Raw genomic sequence first — 21,646 nt, forward strand, 5'->3', positions numbered from 1 at the left:
GTAGTAATAAGTAATAAGTATTGAAATATTTAATCACACTAGTTAATTACTTGTCCCTAATCACAATTAATTGTTAATATCCTGGGAAATGTTAAATTATAATTTACTAGTACCTACTTGCATATTAGTTATTTCTTTATTTATTTTAATAATACTATAATAAGTGAAATTCAATTATAAATATTATCAATTGATAATATAAACATATTATTGTGATCATGTGTCTACGGTTGTTTGTTATTGAATTACAACAAAATAAGAAAATCGTTACTTGAGAAATCGAGTGAATATCCAATATTGTAAAAATTCGAACTTCAAACGCTCATAAAAATTTAATTTGACTTTATTATAGACATTTTTTTTATGAAGGTACATATCCTTATAACGAACTTTGTATTAAATGTTTGATGTAAAAAAGAAAAATATTTAGGAATTTCTAACTCAAAATAATTTGCACATTTTCGTGATTTTTACGTATTTTGTCAAGATTTGAGCTTTAAATGCTTGTAAAAAAAAACTGTGACCATGGATTTTTAAATATTTATCAAATATCATAAGACAATATATTTGGAGCCTTGTATTACATTTTCAAGCTTTTTTACTCAACAAATGAAATTTTATTGACATTCATAGAAAAAATAAATAACAAATTGGAAAGTAAACAGTTGAATTTTTTGAAAATGTTATCTTGTATAGAAAATGCTAATATAAACAACCAGTTAAAATTGCATGTATATTTGTTTTAGAGAAACGCCAAAAACTAAAATCAATTTTTTCAAACAGAATTTGCGTAAAAATTTCCGATTTTCCTTAATTTTTTTTTGTTTTTCCCGGCGCTTTTGAAAACTACTGCAAATTGTATCTCCCGTCAGAGTACTAACTAAATTCACTTTTAAATCAAAAAAGATACTACACAAGAAAATCAAATCATTTTTACTGTCCAAAAAGTAATGACAGAGACAATTAAAGATTTAATAACATGCATTATTGTAAAATCAATAAATTCATCGGTCCGCTCAGACTAAAAAATACGAACCGCTATTTTAATTATAAAAGTTGTACTTCTGTTCTCTGTTGTGCAGTATTATGAGAGAAAAGAAAATGTTACAAATAGATGCGTGCGGAAAAAATTGCGTTAACTAAAACAGTAACATTTTCGAGGTCTAAACATTTTATTCTAATCAACTTTAATTAGATCACAATCATCTATACATCTGTTTTGTTTTTGTTTTGCAGTGTTTTTCGATATACATGTAAATTATAAGAAAATACAACTGCGGAAATTCAAAGATATATAAAGACGAAGTCGTTTTTCAATATTAACCTATCTTAACGAGTTAAAAAAAATAGTTAACTTGCCAAGCCTTGATATAGTAAATACGTTGATCGACGGATGGTGTGGCGTGAATGACGGCCCGAGAGACTGCACGGCCTCGCGTTCACACCTAAAATGTTGAAAGTAAATGACACTCAATAGAAAAATATAGCTTAATATATACAACAGAAGTTGTAGTTACCAGAAACGAATTTCCACAAATCGCTTTACAGTAACCGATATTGTTATTGAATCTCAGACGTGTAAAAATATAACCGATTACTGATTAGGTAATCGAATAATTATTAATAAAAAATATGATTAGGCTTTACATTATACCATAAAAGCGAGCATTAATATGTAAAATTAATGCATTTCCGTGAAATATTTCATTGATATTCGATTGGAAATATTAATAAAGTCACGTCAAACGAGTAGGTTAAAAACACGGTTAAATGACATGCTGTAGAATAATATAGTTTACATAGCTATATATTATACTATAATAGGAGTTATATTTACCAGAAACAAATTTTCACATATCACTTAACAGTAGACGATATCGTTATTTCAATTGTGGCGTGTAACAATCTAACCTATTATTGACTAAGTAGGTAATTGAATAACTATGAATATAAAATATGAATAGGCTTAGAATTATATTATTATAAAAGCGAGCATTAATATGAAAAATGAATGCAGTTCTGTGAAATATTTTATTGATATTCATTTGGAAATATTGATTAAGTCACATTAAACTCGTAGATATTACAGTATTGACTATTGTACATATTATACTGGTATGAACAGTATACTTAAAATTTTGCAATAAACAATAAAAATATCTTCTATATATATAAAAATAAGTGTACATTTTGAATAAATCTTATAGCTCAAGATCCACCGAACCGATTTCGATAAAAATTTCAGGGCATATTAAGATTGATATGTAGATGGTTTCTGTGAAGTTTGTACGCTGTGCGATATGTGGTTCCGGAGTTATGGCCTCTTAAGTTAGTACGATGTTTCGCGCGCGCGGTTTCAGCGTACGACGTGCGTGCGTGTGTTTCCATGCGATAACGCGAATAGGTTATTATTATTATCTATTAATAATCTGTTATTTATCGACGTCGTACGCGGAATGCGTACAATACTAATAATATGTGATAATCGAGATAATAATATAATTTGTATCGCTATTTTTGTTCGCTTCAATTTCCGAACCGATTTCGATGAAATTTTCAGGATATATTAAGATTGATATGTAGATGGTTTCTGTGAAGTTACGCTGTGGGATAAGTGGTTCCGGAGTTATGGCTATCATTTTATATATTAGTATAGATAAAAATGAATGTTTGTGTGTAGATTAGACCTCTGGGGAAAAGATAGGCTAATTATAAAAAGTGTTAAATTTGTTTTTTTTTTTATTCATCGGATTTCAGTACGGTTGCGTTAGGCTTTTGCATTAATTGATTATATAAATCCTCCGTATGTGGAATTAAGTAAAAACGACAAACTTAGTACTACAATTTTGATACTTTAGAGTTAAATCGTACACTTACGTACAAACAGCACGCCGGGGTCCGCGATCTACCGCAGGTAGATTGCCTACCTGATAATGTACGGCCGCGAATCAGAACTTTTATCCCGGGCAACAGAAAAGTTAAGATAAATTTTGAACACCATACACCATACGCCGAATATTAAATAACGAATTGAACAAAGTTTGAGTAATATAGAATTGGTACATATTTTAACGGGCAACGAAGTGCCAGCGGGATCAGCTAGTATATTATATAGGTATATATAATTATATTTTATGTAACAATAATACCTAATAAAAACTAGTAATTGTATTAAATGTATGGGTTCAATTATATTTTATTAGTTCTGTATAAATTGTAATAATAGGTAATATTTTAACACTTATTCACTTCAGTAAATTTAGTCTAAATCCAACAATATTCATTTTAAAGGCCATAAATATTCAGTGTCTTTATTGTATTATGCATATAGAAATTCATGCGATGTAATGTATTATTATAAAAAAGGCGGGTTTTTTTTAAAGTATTAAAAATTAATAACCGAACTTGTGTCCTTAAAAAAAAATTAAGATGTAAGTACCTAATTTTCTCTATTATCTTATTGACAATACAGAATACTTGATCCTTTTAACAATTTTTAATGTCACTTCAATTTACAATAACTTCACCCTCCGTGACTTACGCTATGATATTACGCTCAAAAGCATCGCATGTTGGTTTTCGAAGAATATTCATTGTCCATGATTGCAATTTCTAAACTTAATATAATATAACGTTATAACTAAATAACTAAATTTTATCTCTGCTATTATAATATTCAATTAATCCATAAAGGTGATACCAATTTATTACTTTGTCACCGTAATAATTGTAACCGTGTGGTCCGTTGTTCTGAATTTTCTTGTTATTCACCAAGTTCAATAATATTTTTTAGGTAATACAATGGCATATTTACCTTTGATTAGTCAAAAACTAATCGCTAAATCAAACGTTGTACACCAGAGTGTATCTCAAACACACACATACATAAACTTGTTATAAATTTTATTTTTCAAAATATACACGTAAAAATATAGAGATATTTATTTGCATTCACACATTCCTCACTCATAGGCTAGTTACCCATAGGCTAGTTCATACATATTTATATACTTATGCCCGGAATACACGAGGCTAGTTTTTCAAGCTAGGATAGCAAGCTAGCTATTCCCAACGCCTATCCTGGCTTACTAAGACTTAAGATCTTCAATATGTAAATTTATACCTGAAGTATGTGTCGAAATTTACAAGGCATTAAAAGAAAACATTAAGGTTTGTATTTACTTTATATTTTTATTAAGTCTTTATTATCATTTACTGTTTACATTATTCAATTTATTTTTAAATATTATTCATTAAATTATTAATTAATTATTACTAATTATACATAATATACATAATATTATTAAAATAATTATGCATCTTTAAATGCTCTCATTATAGGATTATCATTATAGGAGTCATCGTAGTTTATATCATTTATTTGATTTTCTTGGTTAGAATTATTTTGATATTCAGTTGTTGACAAAATTGAACCCTCTGTTTGTGATGTTGGTACACTGTTTGATGTCATGTTGGAGTCTGAAGAGTTGTAAAAAGGTGTCTGAAATGAAAAAGTTGTGTTCCCATAGTTTAAATCTTGCAATCGACAACGAGATAATACAACATTGATTTGATCACGAGCCATAATACACTGTGTAGGAGATAAGTGTTTGAGTTGACTTGCTACGAATTTTCCAAAAATGTCATGTTCATTTTCGTCTGGCATATTATTTTCGTATTCTGGTATATTTTTTAAATCGTCCTTAATTGACCTTATTTCATTTACTAGTGACGTCACTTGTGCAATTTTTTTTCTTTTTGGAGTTGGTACAGATGTAGGTATAGAGGGCCTCTTATAAGAAGATGAAAATGTAGATGGTTGTGCATTCAAATTTTTTAAATTTGAAATACTTTCGCTTTTATCAATATTGTCTTCAATATTGCCATTGCCCTTATTATTTTCAATATTATCTTCACTATTAATATTGGCTTCACTGTTATCTAAAATTTCATCAATTGTTTCTAACTCTTGACTGTCCTAAAATTTTTTAAAAAAATTGTCTTCATTGAAGTATAAACATACACACACAATATAAAAAATAAATATTAATATATATATATATATTCGATAATATACATTATTTTACTTTGGATTTCATTAATTGTAATATTTACAGCTCCCGATCAATAACGAAGAATGGGCGGAAATAGAAAATGGATTTAAAAACAGATGGAACTTTCCGCTATGTTATGGCGCCATTGACGGAAAACATATACAAATTGTAGCACCCGACAACAGTGGCAGTATATATTTTAATTACAAAAAAGTATTCAGTATTGTTCTTATGGCAATAGTAGATGACGATTATTGTTTCCGATATATTGATGTCGGTGCATGCGGAATGGCATCAGATGGAAGTGTATTTAGAAATTGCTCTATTTATAATAAACTAGAGAATAATCTTTTACCAAATGGTGGAGTGATTGTTGCCGATGGTGCATTTCCGTTAAAACCATATATGATGAAACCTTACCCAGGTGACAATTTAACATTGGCACAGAAAGTTTTCAACTATCGACTATCCAGAGCTAGGAGAATAGTTGAAAATGCTTTTGGAATATTAGTAAGCCGATTTCGTATTTTTCAAAAACCTATTGCTACTGATGTGAATACAGTGGATAAAATCGTATTAGCAGCATGTGCTTTGCATAATTGGTTACGAAAAGAAAAACGAAATAATTATATAACACATTGTGATGTCGACCGTGAAGATATTGAGGCAAGAAATATTATTCATGGTACATGGAGAACAGAAACTACAGGTTTGGAAAATTTATGTCGACAAGGAAGTAACCATCCTTCGATTTCAGCAGTCCAAAAAAGAGAAACCATTAAAGACTATTTTAACAACGAGGGTGCGGTGCCATGGCAAGGGAATATGATTCATTAATAATATTGTAAATAATATTTAATATTAAGAATAATAATATTCAATAATAATAAATTAATTAATAATTAAATAGGTAGTTTAATTTATTTTATTAATTATTTACAAAATAAATATAACTTACGGTTGTTTTTCTTTTCATTGGAACATTTTTTATAAAACTATGCATTACCTCGAACCAACTCAATTTAGGTTTATACTCCTCATTAGCACCTGCACCGGACCTGGTTGATTTTTCAATTTTTGACAACATTTGACAGTATGTTGCTCTTAAATTTTTAATTTTATTTTTTACTTCATTAACAGTCATTTGTATGCCGATTGTATTCAACTCTGCACATATTTTTTGTAGTGATGAATCACGCATAGATTTATTTTTATAAGATGGAATACTGGCATTCCATAGACATTCTTCTTCGTGATATAATTCAACAAACTTTAAATTAACATCACCACTTAGTTTTGGCATTTTGACGTATAAATTACATTTAACAAACCACGTGGCGTATTAAAAATTGGCGTGAACACTGCACTAGCCGATCATGTACTAGCTTTGCCGTCCACATGGAGATAGAACACTAGCTAGGATAGTAAATTCAGTGGTGGGAGGTGTGCTAGCTCAAAAAAAATAGAACACAATCCTATTAAACTAGCCTGGCTTGACACACTAGCTTATTAGAATATTCCCTAGCTTGCTAGCTTAAAAACAAAGCTAGTTCTGTTTACACAAAGCTATTATTACTAGCTTTCTAGCTTACTAGTACTACCTTGCTATCCTAGCTTGAAAAACTAGCCTCGTGTATTCCGGGCATACATATTATATACATACACAAGTAGTCTATATTTGTATAATACAGGGAAATTTCTTCAGTTTAAGGGGGCATTTCTATATGCTCTACCGTGTAACAAAACATTTTAAAAAGTATTATTACATTCATTATAACAAACACCTAAACATACTATAAAACTTACATATTGTATTATATATATAATCAGTGGCGCCCAGACAGGTTAGCAAGGGGTGCAACTGCATGTGCTTTCGTTGGGGGTGGGTAGGTATAGTCCCTATGGTTATAGGTACCTACCTAGATAAAGTATAGGAGTAAAGTATGACAATGCTACACGACAACTCATATGATGTCACAAGTTACTTAGTTACAACATATTAAATGATAAAGTAATAGAAACATTAATAATTGTTGTATCATCTGAATCAAGAATAATACAATATTCGAATATTAACGCTGTACGCTGTTTAGGCGTTTAGCTGATACGCTCGTATATTTAATATTTAATATTACGAATTATTATATTTTTGTATACGTAAACAAAATGACAATACGTACGCGTATTGCTACATGGTGATAAGATACCAATAAGTAATAACAGCGTATATTAGGTATTTATTTTTAGAAATGTGTTTCCCTGTTCCCTCGATAAAACTGGCCAGCAACCACCCTACCCGGCCTATCCATTGGCTTCACGATAATTATTAATTATTATGAAATAACCGATAATCGGTTAGTGAATTCCAGTATTCCACACTTTCCACTAGAATACTAGATATTTTAGTGAATTTGTTATTTTTCATTTGTGTTATTCGTCAGTTGACTGTTTGATCTACGAACTTCAAATTATTTTGTATGCGTCTATGGCAATTTTGTATTGGTGAAATTAACTATGACTTATTATTATTCAATTTTCACAGTTACGTTTTTATTTTTAATTTATTAAAATATTTCATTACGTCATATTAAATTTATTAATATGTTATATTTATTTTAGTTGAATTATAATAAAAAAATTACCTATTGTTCATTAAATAAGTGTTTAATCAACGTGCAGAAAACAACGTCTACTCTAGAAGTAAGTTTCATTGATTTTAAATACTTGTAGTTATAGCTAACTATATAATATATTAATATTTATAAGTTATACTAATTATAGCTATATAGATTTTACATTTTAAGTTAATAAAATGTATTCATGCATTATGCATATTATTATTATTATTTTTATTATGTAGGTATAACATAATTAGGTTCAATGCTTAATTTCTAAATTAAAATAAAAACTAAATAATAAAACTGTTCACTTTAAATCAGTTTGATTTATATCATGCTAAAAAAGAAGCATATTTTATTTAAAATTTATTTTTACAGATTAGCAATATGTCGTTAGTTAATGAAACTAACATTTGTGCTTGTGGTAAAATAAAAGGTTTAATGAATAGTACAAATTGGCTAAGACATACTAAATCGTGCAAAAAACGAAAATCAGTACTTTGTACTGCAAAACTGAATACATTTTTTAAATCTTCTAGACTATCAAATGATGTTTCTGACAAAGGTATGAGTACTTTTTGTTTATTATAATTTAGTTATAAACAAGTATTATAAAATAAACTACTTTTAACTAGCTATTTCTACAACTCGCTCTTATATTAAATCTTACATTATTGAAACTGTAGGTACCTATAATTTTGTTTTTATTAATATTTATTTTTTCAGTTGACAGTTCTAATTTGAATACTGTCAGTAGCATATCAAAATCATCAATAGAAATGGATGTTCAAGGTTCAAATACAAATAATACTATATTATTGCCTGAGAAGTTTAAGATTATAGGTAGATACCTACATTTTATTTATTTTTGTATTTTTATTAAACTATTTAATTACCTAATAATTTATGCATTAATTATTTTAGTTCCAACATTGGAGGTTGATTTAAAGTCGAACGAGGAGTCAAATGAAAATGAATCTGAAGTAGCTATATCTACTACACTAATGGCTGAACCAAGTAATTTATATATTATATTTTTACTAATAAGTATAATACTTATATTTTATTAAGCCATTTAATTAATAATTTATGTATTAATTATTTTAGTTCCAACATCTGAGGTTGATTTAGAGTCAAATGAAGCTGAAGTAGCTTTATCTACTACACTAATGGTTGAACCAAGTAATTTATATAATATATTTTTACTAATAAGTATGATTATAATTATCAGGGTAGGTAGGGGGTCAATGCAATTAGATTTTCACTTAATTTATTTTTATAACACAATACACATTATATAATTATATGACTATATTATAGTTAATAGGTAAAATATTTTTTTTATTTATTTATTTTTATTTTTTTTCATTATAGATAATATGATCGAAAATGTATTTGAAAACGATCCAGCACAATTTTCGTCAAAAAATTTTCAGTCAAATGCAAATATTGCTTATGAAATTATTTCCAAAATATTAGAAATGGGACCATGTCAACCACTTCCAACAGAACTTCCTGGCGGTAAATATCCAGTTATAAATGGTCATCGATTTTCACCAAAATTGTATCATAGAATATTACCTGATGGGACTGTAACAAGACGGAATTGGTTATCATATTCTAAGTCAACTGAACGTTTGTATTGTATTGAATGTATACTTTTTCCTGGAAAGGGTAAAAATGCTCCTAATAAAGCTTGGGTTATTGATGGTTATAAAAATTGGAGTACTTGTACTAACAAAATAGAAAACCATGAAAAAACTTCAGCACATATTTACTCTTCACTCACACTTAAAATTCGACAATCATCCTTACCATTGGTACCATCTATAGCTACTAAAAAAAATGAAGAAGTTTTCATGAATAGAGAAATTATCAAAGAGCTGATTGACATAACACTATTTTTAGGAAGACACAATATGGCTTTTAGAGGGCATAGGGAAAACTGGCAAAATAATATGTGTGGCAATTTCAAAGATTTATGTTCTTTAATATCAAAATTTTCCCCTGCAATGGCAACTTATTTCAGTTCTCAAAAGCAAAAATATAAAATTAATCAACGTTCTCAATACTCATTTACTTCATGGCACCGACAGAATGCGTTGATTGATATAGTGTCAAATCATATAAAATCAAGTATATCTCTCATTATAAAAAATTCAAAGTTTTTCAGTATTGCCATAGATTCGACATTTGATGTCTCTCACCGAGAACAAATTTCTTTTGTGTTCAGATATGTAGATGAGGAAAAATGTGAAATTAAAGAGAGACTCTTAGCATTGAAGGATACTCCAAAAACAACTGGCAACGCCTTGTGTGAAATGTTCAAAGAAGTGTGTACATTAAACAGTTTAGATTGGACCAATAATTTGGTTGGTCAATCTTACGACGGCGCCTCAAATATGAGGGGACGATATAATGGATTACAACAATTAATACGTAATGAAAATCCTCAAGCAATATTTATTTGGTGTTTCAGTCATCGCTTAAATTTAATTGTCGCTGATGCAGTTAGTGTATGTTCAAATGCCATGGATCTTTTCGGAAATTTAGAACGACTATACGATTTTATATCTAGCAGTAAATTTCGTGCAGACGTATATGAAGAGCAACAAAAAAAACATTACCATGGACAGCAAATCCGTCGATTAAAAAGAGTGTCCTGTACTAGATGGATGTCTCATAAATTTGCATTAGATGTTGTACTAAATACTTATGTGGCAACAGTTGAATGTTTAAATGTTATTCGCAGTGAATCGGGTGACAAACAAGCTGGTTCAGAAGCTGGAGGTTTTTTAAATTATTTTCAGTCAACAAGATTTGTCTATACAGCTTATAGTTTTAAAGTTCTGCTTCAAATTCTCGAGCCTGTATCAAGTTAAATAAAAAAAAATGGGTGGGTAACTTTAGTTAGTTGCATGTGCTTTCAAGATACCTCTGTGCGCCACTGTATATAATCATTTATTCCTATACATGGTACATATATGCAGTATTCATACATAAATAAGGTACTTTCATATTATATACACCACCACACACATCTAATCTTGTTATACAGCTTACATATCAATATAAGACACTTAGTTAAAGAATATACATTATTACATATAGACACACTCACACATAAAAGACATACTTACAAAATACTAAGTCAAATTTACATAGATGCATTTAAACACTCTAATACATCCACTCTAATAAGTATTTTCAAAAGTACAACATCGCTCATCAATTGGTTATACCTACTACTACAAAATTGTTATGTCTAATAATCATCTCGATAGTTAAATTTATTTAGAAGAGACCGTAGTACAGCGTTTCCCAACCTTTTTTCCTCGCGGCACCTTAATCCCAACCCATATTTAACCGCGGCACACTCGTCACTGGCATAGTACCTACGCTTAAACACGCATATAGAAAAATATCTCAATTATAATAGGTAGGTCTACATATATTTTATTCAGCTGAGAGGATTACCCGACAACATACACAGAACTATATATTTATGTCACACGATATTATAAATGTATGTAACTAGTAGGTATACTGACTAAGGAGAATAAAGGATATCGACTCCGAGTGTCTTAGACGTCGTCTTCGAGTATAGTTTGACCACTCAATGCAAAAATAAAACTAACATATTTCGACTTGACCTTTGATACAGTACATTTCATGTTAGAAATAATACAACATTTATTTTATTATATTTGAATTAAACACAAATATGCTTATACATCCTTACTTTTCATTTTAACCATATCCACTAGTCCATATATTATAATTACCTAAACTTGCCTTATATTATTTCCAAAATATTCGCTTTTAAGTATAGAGTTGCATAATAGATATCATTATTACAAACATTGTATAAGGTACCTAATTTGTTTATAGAAATAACAGACATAATTTATAAACGTAGATCACTGTAAATATTTGTATTCAAGTCTACTATACTGCAACGATAAACCCTTATTTATTATGGGTTTTATATAAACGTTTTTACTTAAAAAATATACATTGACAATCTTACGAATTTTGAAGCTAGTTCAAATGTAGACGCTGTTCCGTATTATTTTGTTATTTTATAGTAGGGTTGCATACCAATCATACTGTAACGTCTCCTCTTCACCTGGGCTCTTACCCGTTCAGGTGTCGTACTGTTTATATTAACGAGGTCTCGAAGACTCGACCTCGGTGTGTGATATTATTACTAGGGACCAGGGTTACCTTATGTGAAGCAAAGTACTCAACGTAATATATATATATATATATATATATATATATATATATATATGTATATCTGTTATTGAATATCAATGTATTATTATTATCTACTACAAGTTACAACATCGAAAGTATAATTATAAATTATAACTCCGGGTTACCGATCAGGCCATGGTGTGTCGTGGGTGTCGATGTCCAAATGCGGGTTGAGTTGGTCGTTCGCAGGTCCTCTTCAGGTCGTTGTCAGCCCTCGAGTTCCACTATCGACCGCCGACTATGACTCTTCATTCTTGACCATCCAACTATCAACCGCCAATTATAGACTCTATCGACTACCTCACTGTAGACTTTATCATAACTATCTACCGCCAAGCGCCCCGGTCGGTTATATTTACACGATGTGAGCTAAACATCGCGTCAGCATAATATATATTTTTCATACATATATACACGTTTGCCATTACTAACACTCAGCATATTAGCCGTGCTCAACGTAGGGAGTAATGTACGATGTCGATGATGATAATCGTTACAATACCAAACAAGTAAAATACTATGAACGACACTTGATGCGTAAGTATTTTTATGAAATATATTCCACATGGTAATACTATATATTGCTGTTCACTTTCAGCTAGAGACACTACCAAGCATGTCATACACAAGTTTCCGTTGTCAAGCAGCTGAGGTACATTTGTCGAATCTGGAGGGTTCATAATTGGTGGTGAACCTGGTGCATCATTAAACGGTTGATTCGGATACAATTGTAAGTTATTATTTTCCACTGGCTATGGATCAATAACATTGGAACTGCATCTGCTGGAACATTGTGGTCTGATTCAGCATCAACATGAGCATCGTTCATTCTCAAAGCACAGGTTCGCAGCCTTAATTCATATGCTGCGCTGGTATACGAACAATGCAGAAGAAATTGCCATATGGATATTTGTTCTAATTGGTATTGCTCTGTAGCATATATTATCCTGTGAGAGTTAGCCAAAAACTTGGTCCTCGCATGCCTAGTGGGACGCAAGTGGTTCAAAATTTGTTGATTAACCAAATGGTAACTGGTACTCAAATTAGATAAAGTGCCTATTTAAAAATTACAAAATAAAATAGGTATTACCTTTTTGGTATTAATTATTAACTTACTAGGTACCTTTATGACTATAATTTGAAACTCATTATATTAGGTTTTACAGTGAGTTTACTTAAATAACTATGAAAACATTTTTTTTTTCATTTAAGAAGATTAAATTTGAGTTTATAAATAAACACAACCTCTCATAAAAATATATTCATTTTATTGTAGTAATTTTAATTTTACTTAAATAACTATGAAAACATTTTTTTTTTCATTTAAGAACATTAAATTTGAGTTTATAAATAAACACAACCTCTCATAAAAATATATTAATTTTATTGTAGTAGTTTTAATTTTAATTTTAATAGTAATTCGATCCATAGTTCCAAAACCTTGAGTCTACTATCTATTTATACCTCTAAGTACTAACACAACTTGATGTAATTTTTCTGTATTATACTTACGCATACATTTCTTACCTAGAAATACCCATAAGCTTGGATGCGCAACAGAGAACTTTAATCTTAACGTGTTATGGAAGCTCTCAATGTTATTATTTGTCCGACGAGGCAGTCCATGAACCGACACAACTTGTGGACCACAAATAATTTTTATTTTAGTACTATTAATAACTAACAGTATTTATTAACAGTTCTTTAAATGGTTCTAGGTTTTAAGTTAATTTGTAAAATACCTTTCATAATAACTTAGCAATCTCTCCAAGTGGACATCATGATTTCGTGCAAATGCTCCAATTAATAAAACCCGTTTTCCATATCTCTAGCTGGTAAAAATGGAAGGGACATAAGGAGTTTCAATACCTTATGGGCATTATCGTTATTTAGATGATGTAAGTATCCTAAACTGTTCATTTTTCTCCATACAGCCTACAAAATTATACAAAACCATTAATAAAGCATTAATAAGAATAATTAATAAGAATGCTGTATAATATCATTAATTGTATTTGTTTGATTATTTATTTTTACTTGGTTATGGTGAAACCAGCAACCAGCGTAACGAGCTTCTGGAAATGATGAAATCAAAACATCCCTCAGAGCCACCTCATAGTCAGTTATAATAAATATTATCTTTTACAAAACGCATAACACAGTTGTATCTTGTATGAATTCCGCGACTTACTTTCCATAAGAATATAGACAATAGGTATGGACTGCAAATATTTAAATGATAATTTAAAAAAAATAAATCTTATTGTATGTTACAACTATTTAAACTGGTGCCTATTTCCACAAGTATTTAATATTCGAATTTGTATATTAAATAAAATAATATAAAATATTATTAATATCTTACATGGTTTTCGATCATACAATGTATGGTTAGTAATTGGTATCCCATGTTTCTAGGTACAACCTTGAACGTGGCATCCGCATGTAACTCTGTCACACCGTTTTGCAGAACATTAACAATTAAATTCATACATCCAAAAATGATGCTACTTCTTCCATACACATCTCTAACACATCCTCTAAAAAAGGAGAGTCGCAACAAGAAAACCGATTTAGCTGGCCATTATCAAATAGAGTTGCCAAATCTAACAGTGAGTTAGGCAATCTAGGCAATGATCTTCTTCGGGCATGTCGCATAAGAGATTCGGCTGTTGACCATGGGTACAACCCTGCTGCTACCACATGTCTAATAAAATATTAAATTCTGATATCAATTGTTGATAGGGCTCTAAAAGATATTCTTTAGGTTATAAAACTCCTTACCTTCTAGATTCCTCATCATATAAATTTCTTAACAAAATATTCTCAGTAGAGGCCCTTGATTTCAAAATTTCACAAAAATTATGAATCAGTTTTTGAGAGTTATTTTCCTCACTAACATGGCCCTCATGTGATTTTATTATCACTACAGTTCCGTTTTTCAGCTTCTTGATTGATCCCGGACAAAAATAAGTACTAGCTTTACTGCATTTATAATAACTGAAAAAAATAAGCTAACTTTACTTGTATATCTATTTGTAATCCTAGTAAACTTTTTTAAAAAATGGTGTTATTTTCAAATAATAAATATATATTATATGTAATTGTATTAAGTCCATTATGTGTGCTTATAGATATTAAAAGAAATTGTTTCTGAATTATTTGCTAATTTTCGTTATTTGTAAAATTCTAACTTCCTACATTTATTTCTTAGATTCTGAGCGGAGTGAAATAATGTATTGATTTTACAATGATGTGAGTTTTTTTTCTGTCTTTCAGCAACATTTTTGATAGTATGCATGCTTCGATTTTTGAGACCAGCATCTTTTTTGATAAAAAGGTGAATCTAGTTGGTACTTTGAGAGGTCAAAGTGGAAAATTCCAAGTAGTTTTTCACCAATAAATATTTGATATTTTATTGCAATTCAAAAACCAATAATCCTAGATACTTGAAATTTTTACCAAATGTTAAAATGACTATTTTCCATGCATAATATTATTTTCAAACAATTTTGAATTTTTTTCAGCCATTAATAGCCATAAGAAATTTTTTAAATTTTTTAAATGTTGAACTATTATTTAGTTAGAAATTCATTAAAGTTTTTCTTTTCATACCTAAGATTAAACATTTTAATATAAGATTTTACATAAGTTTTCCTTCCTGTACCAAACAAAAAAAAGTGTACTTAAACTGGACATTACTTTTTGACAGAGGTTCTGTACTTATAATTTTTCAATATTTGATACTCAGCGGTAAATTATTGATCGATTTTTGATATTTTGTAGTATTTCCAAAACAATTAACCGCAGACTTATGAAATGTTCACCAAAGATTTATATCAGTATTTCCCAAACATAGGTAAAATTTTCAAACTATATTGACGCTGTTTGAGCAATTTAAAGAGGTGCGTCGTCCTTAAACCCGTAAATCGTCAAAACCCTCCCTAACATATCTCATTTTTTTGTACCCGATTTGTACCCATTTGAACCCTCCATAAAAAAATTTGTACCCCTCTCCCTTTTACGCAAAATCAAATATCCCGTCCGGGTGCTGTAACGACGTCGTCCTGGCACCCGGAACCACCAGAAGTCAACCGATCGATTTCGGACCTATCTCATTTTTTTGTACCCGATTTGTACCCATTTGAACCCTCCATAAAAAAATTTGTACCCCTCTCCCTTTTACGCAAAATCAAATCCCCTGTCAGTGTGCTGTAAAACGGTCATACTGGCACAATAAAGACTATTGGATGCGCAGTGCTTGGTGTTTTTAAAAATCGTTGTTTTTAGGTTTACCTAAATGTTCCTCCTTACACATGAATGGTAATTACATTATATTACCATTGTATTCGAGTATATAAGTATGTATATTGTTATTTGACAAAATCACTTTGTTGTAGTTTACTGAATGAAATGTTTAATTCTTAAGTTTAAAACAATATCACGTTTTGCTACAGCATTAATGGCTTAAAAAATAAATTAAAATTTTTTAGTGATACCTATAAGTTATTTGGATCTATATAACTATTCTTAAAAACCTCGACTTAGTATTCTCTATTCTTAACGAATATTAATTAAAAATGTATATAATATATATTATTTTCATCATGGCAAAACGAGTAAATAACATAGTGTTTTTTTAAATCGCTGTAAAAACATAACTGATTATATTTACTGATATATATTAACTGATATATTTTAAAAATATATTTTATATAGCAGTTTTGGAGGGCGATAAGAAGGACTGATAACTGAAAAGGTGACACAAAAAAATTTTTACGATGTGTAAAAAAAACCGAATTTATGGTAAGTGAGTAGCAGGGCCGGATCTTAGCTTTTTAACACCCGGGGAAAATTAAAAAAATATGGCCATCTCAGGGAGATTACCAGAATTAGTATTTTTTTTTACGAAAAATTATTGTATTGTAAGGACCAACATTTATAAAATCTTTTGCAATATACTGGACCAATAATTTATTTACCACAGATAATTTAAATGATTTTAACTTAAAAAATAAAACATTTTAAATTTTAAACTATTCAAGTAATAGTTTTAGATGCACTTCTTAATGATGTATTTAAAACTAAAATCTGTGGTCAATATTTCTAAGTTTCAGGTTTAGAATAAATAATATATTGATAATAATAACATGTATGAATTATTTATTTACAAATCTAAATTAGGTTAGAACAAGTGTAAAAGAACAATATTTAATTTACAATATACTAAAACTACCTAACAATATTATACAATTTTAATTTTTAATATTTGTTACAATCAAAACTTAATATCATGGGTACTAGGTACGGAAAAAATACAATGGATCAAATGTGATAATGTACTGAAAATTGTAATATAATGATTATAAAATGATAAAGAAATTTACTTTATCATAGATTTTAACTTATGGATTAAATGTATATACTAAAATATCTACATTTTACATTCTACATTTTACAAATTTCCAAAATAATAAGAACCCGGTTGTTTATTTGATATCTTGAACTATAAAAATAAATTATATAAAAAAAACAGTTTGTAATAAAAAAACCTAACCAAATAGAATATAAATTTCTTTTTAAATTATTTTGATATGATATGTAAAACATAATTTTCAATTTGACTTGGGCTACTTATCAATAGGATAGTTTTTAGATTCTGAGTGAAACGATGAATTTATTGATTTTACAATGATGTGTTGTTTTATTATTATTTTTTTTGTGTCTGTTATGTCATCACCTTTTAGGTCAGTAAAAGTGCTTGGATTTTCTTCAACAGTATCTTTACCAGACTTTATTATGTCACTAATCAGAGAGTACATTAATCTATGATGGACTAAGGCGCGTACACTCCCGCTGACAGTTACGGACGGGTATTTCCTATATCCACGGCACTGCGTACCTATATTTTCATATTTATTTTGTCCTTTTTAATTATTAATTCAATGTTATTAGTTTTTACTTTTATTATTTTGTACCTAGTTTTAACTTTTGTTTTAATGTCCATCTTTAATTTTCAATTTACAAATTTAAGACTTTAAAAATACGCCCACGAAAATTATACGCCCGGGGATAAATCCCCGACTTCCCCCCCCCCCATAGATCCGGCCCTTGTGAGTAGTATACATTTGTATGTTCACAGTACGTTTTTTTTTCACATGTCCCGCTTGAACACAATGATTTTACCGTAACAAAAGTCATGGAGAGATTTCAAACTCGTTGTCTACCTATTTGCCCCTCACACAAAAATATTTACTGTACAGCATTTTATAGGGAGATTTCACATTTTTTGTCCATGAATTCTCCTCTTATTTTCCGTCTATTAACCTTTACGATAATTTGTTTTAGAATAACACCAAAAGCCAAAATCGATTTTGTCAAAAACCGTTATGCGTAAAATTCCCGTTTTCCCTTAAATTGTATTATGTTTTTCCGGGCGCTTTTGAAAACTATTGTGATTTTTAAATTTTGACCTCCCAAAAGTACCAACTAGATTCACATCCCCATCGAACAAGATACTGAAAATGAAAATAAAAAGCATTATTTTGACTACTAATCATTTACATAGAAAAAAATTTAAAAAAAAAAAAAAATAAAAAACACATCATTGTAAAACCAATAGTCTAAAATCTACTCAGAATCTAAATGAAATAATATTGGACTAGTATTAAACTGTTTTAAAGCGGGTTAGTGACCTATTGATACAAAAATAGGTAAGTGAGCAAATAAGTTCAGAATTAAAAAAGCTCTAAGGTGAGTAAAAGTAACATACAATTATACAAAAGTACAAAACCGAGGAATTCTCTGCTGTATTCCTGTATAGTAGGTACCAAGTACCAGATCTTTTGAATGTGAGTCCATTGATAAATCATAGTCTATATTATAGGTTATATACACTGAAAAAAAATTATGAACTAAGTCTTTCCATCAGTTATGTTTTTACAGCGATTTAAAAAAACACTATGTTATTCACTCGTTTTGCCATGATGAAAAACGCAACTTTATGTAGCAAAACGTGATATTGTTTTAAACTTAAGAATTAAACATTTCATTCAGTAAACTACAACAAAGTGATTTTGTCAAATAACAATATACATACTTATATACTCGAATACAATGGTAATATAATGTAATTACCATTCATGTGTAAGGAGGAACATTTAGGTAAACCTAAAAACAACGATTTTTAAAAACACCAAGCACTGCGCATCCAATAGTCTTTATTGTGCCAGTATGACCGTTTTACAGCACACTGACAGGGGATTTGATTTTGCGTAAAAGGGAGAGGGGTACAAATTTTTTTATGGAGGGTTCAAATGGGTACAAATCGGGTACAAAAAAATGAGATAGGTCCGAAATCGATCGGTTGACTTCTGGTGGTTCCGGGTGCCAGGACGACGTCGTTACAGCACCCGGACGGGATATTTGATTTTGCGTAAAAGGGAGAGGGGTACAAATTTTTTTATGGAGGGTTCAAATGGGTACAAATCGGGTACAAAAAAATGAGATATGTTAGGGTGGGTTTTGACGATTTACGGGTGCCAGGACGACGCACCTAATTTAAAGCCATGATAATTTTTTCAAATTTTGTAAACTTTTTTTCAGTTAGACTATTGCGAAGAAATCCCCTTTTTTCCGTTATTATTTCTTTTTTTGTTTTTCCCGGTGCTATTGAAAACTACTGTTAAATGTTTACTTTTGACCTCTTAAAGTACCAACTAGATTCACTTATCAGAAAAGATCCTTTTGAAGAAAATATAAAAATGTTTACTGTCCTGAAAGTTGATAACTGACACAAAATAAACTAAATAAAATCAATATATTCGTCGCTCCGCTCAGAATCTAAAAAAACTTGTGTAAAAAAAGGATATTTTTATATTAGTATTTTTTTAGTGTTTACAGCAGCATATTAAGTTGTTAAATCCGGCACGAGTACCTATATAGTTAGGTATTTATTAATATTAAATTAAATAACAGATTACTTACGTGATTCCGTTCTTGACGCTATTGTTTCTGTATGTGAATCCTTGGAAATACATTTTATATTTTAATGAATTAAAACACAAGTCAGATTTATATAGAAAATATCCAAAGTAACCACAGTACAATAAAATATTAACAACGTTGAGGATCGAAAAATTGTAGGTGCATCTGTCGTGGAACGAGGAAGTTTCAAAAGTCAATAACGATTAGCAGGATATAATTTGTTGAGAATGGCAAGACCCCCACATTTTGACGAAAATATCTCTATTGTTTTCAAATAATAATTTATACGTCTAGACTTAGGTCTATACTCTATATATATTATATAATAGACTATAAAATTAATTTGATATAATTATTAGTAATTACCTGGATACCCGTAAATTGTATATTTAGGTTTCACGGAACTCGACATCATGAAGTAAGGTCGGGGCTATACACGGCGTATTCCGCTGCGTTTTAAACGCCGCGTGTTCCGCAGCGTTTTTAATTCGACGGAAAAAGCTGCGGAATACGTCGTGTAATTTGAACGAAATTTAAACGATTGCGACTTTAAGTGTAAACGGTTTTAAAATTAACATAATTATGAAGTTTATATGATAGATATTGTTGTGTATTTTATTTAAATCCATCCACACCATCTAAACAAATATGTATCATAATAAATATATCTCGTAATCAAACATCCGTTATTGTTGGCCATTACTCGTATACCCATTTACGTTAAGTGTAAATACGCCTTCCTTTATAAGTATAATCGATGAAATCACCATATTGCAGCTTCTTAATGTGTATAAATTATTTAAATTCTGAAGTTAGTGATGGTTTATAACTTAAAAGTTATAAATCAATGAATGATCGACATCGTATGAAAAAAAATAATTTTAGTTACCTATTAAAATAATTAATAATAATGAAATAAAATTATATCTTGTAAATATCAAACGTATTAACGCAAAGCCAACTTTAAAGCAAACTTTAAAAGCAAAAAATTACAAATTTATACATTTATTAATTATTTTTCTTGTAGATTGTAATTATTCTAAGTTTTATAAAATCGTATAGGTGCCTACCACAAATTAGGTACACGTATAAGGTCCGTTACCCCAGCACGCCATGTTTAAAAATGAATTTAAAATGTATTCAGTATGGCCTTAATGTACTTTATTTTATACAACCAAAACACAATTTTGCACACCTCGCCAAACACGAAAAAACACGATTTCCCCATATCCGGGCTGTGGTAACGTTACTCCGGCACAAGGCTGTGCCGAATGTTGAACAAATACAATTTTCAATAATTCGGTACTATGTAGGTAGGTACCTACCTACTTTATTCTGTACAATTTTGTACACCTCCCCGAAAACAATTTTATATGATTTTAATATAAGTATATTGTTGAATTTAAGGTAAGGAGCTCTATTATAATGGGCAATATGAAAATTAATTTATTGCTCGATGAAACGTAATTCACTGTTCAATACTTGTAATTACTAATTGTTTACATTATGCCATTTTGGTAAGTTTAAGTACAAATTTGTTAAAATTCGTTCGTCTGATCTAAAGAAGAGAATACGATGAATCCTAACTTTCAACAGTTTTCAAAATATTTATCTTATAAATGCAGTACTTAGGGATGGATAAAATACTTTTAAAATATTGTACTTAAATACAAAATACAAAAATTTCAAATGAAAAAAATAAAAGATTGTGTATTTTATGTAGGTATT

At 29.5% G+C, this 21,646-nt stretch overlaps 2 protein-coding genes and 1 pseudogene across 2 annotated transcripts; 1 reads left to right on the forward strand and 2 right to left on the reverse strand.

The window, feature by feature from the left end:
- Window positions 1–4,312: 4,312 nt before the first annotated feature.
- On the reverse strand, window positions 4,313–6,357 carry LOC132941936 (uncharacterized). The gene is made up of 3 exons (XM_061010196.1): window positions 6,061–6,357; window positions 4,435–4,978; window positions 4,313–4,389 (listed from the first exon to the last, which is right to left on the reverse strand). The coding sequence occupies exons 1-3, from the start codon at window positions 6,355–6,357 to the stop codon at window positions 4,313–4,315; spliced, it is 918 nt and encodes a 305-aa protein (XP_060866179.1).
- A 1,702-nt stretch (window positions 6,358–8,059) lies between these two features.
- Window positions 8,060–10,554, forward strand: LOC132941945 (zinc finger MYM-type protein 1-like). The gene is made up of 5 exons (XM_061010208.1): window positions 8,060–8,237; window positions 8,399–8,515; window positions 8,597–8,689; window positions 8,780–8,854; window positions 9,152–10,554. The coding sequence occupies exons 1-5, from the start codon at window positions 8,060–8,062 to the stop codon at window positions 10,552–10,554; spliced, it is 1,866 nt and encodes a 621-aa protein (XP_060866191.1).
- Window positions 10,555–12,608: 2,054 nt separating this feature from the next.
- On the reverse strand, window positions 12,609–19,971 carry LOC132941951 (uncharacterized; annotated as a pseudogene).
- Between the last annotated feature and the right edge of the window lie 1,675 nt (window positions 19,972–21,646).

The sequence above is a fragment of the Metopolophium dirhodum genome, chromosome 1 (genome assembly GCF_019925205.1).
Source record: "Metopolophium dirhodum isolate CAU chromosome 1, ASM1992520v1, whole genome shotgun sequence".
Taxonomy (NCBI): Eukaryota; Metazoa; Arthropoda; class Insecta; order Hemiptera; family Aphididae; genus Metopolophium; species Metopolophium dirhodum.

What these genes read in the sequence shown, in the direction of transcription:
- LOC132941936 (XM_061010196.1), bottom strand. Translation starts at nt 6,357, where the DNA reads ATGCCAAAACTAAGTGGTGATGTTAATTTAAAGTTTGTTGAATTATAT. An exon ending in CTAAATTGAGTTGGTTCGAG is followed by an intron (nt 4,979 to 6,060) that starts GTAATGCATAGT and finishes AAAAAATTTTAG; the next exon opens with GACAGTCAAGAGTTAGAAAC. An exon ending in ACCAACATCACAAACAGAGG is followed by an intron (nt 4,390 to 4,434) that starts GTTCAATTTTGT and finishes ATTCTAACCAAG; the next exon opens with AAAATCAAATAAATGATATA.
- LOC132941945 (XM_061010208.1), top strand. Translation starts at nt 8,060, where the DNA reads ATGTCGTTAGTTAATGAAACTAACATTTGTGCTTGTGGTAAAATAAAA. An exon ending in TACACTAATGGCTGAACCAA is followed by an intron (nt 8,690 to 8,779) that starts GTAATTTATATA and finishes TAATTATTTTAG; the next exon opens with TTCCAACATCTGAGGTTGAT. An exon ending in TACACTAATGGTTGAACCAA is followed by an intron (nt 8,855 to 9,151) that starts GTAATTTATATA and finishes CCAAAATATTAG; the next exon opens with AAATGGGACCATGTCAACCA.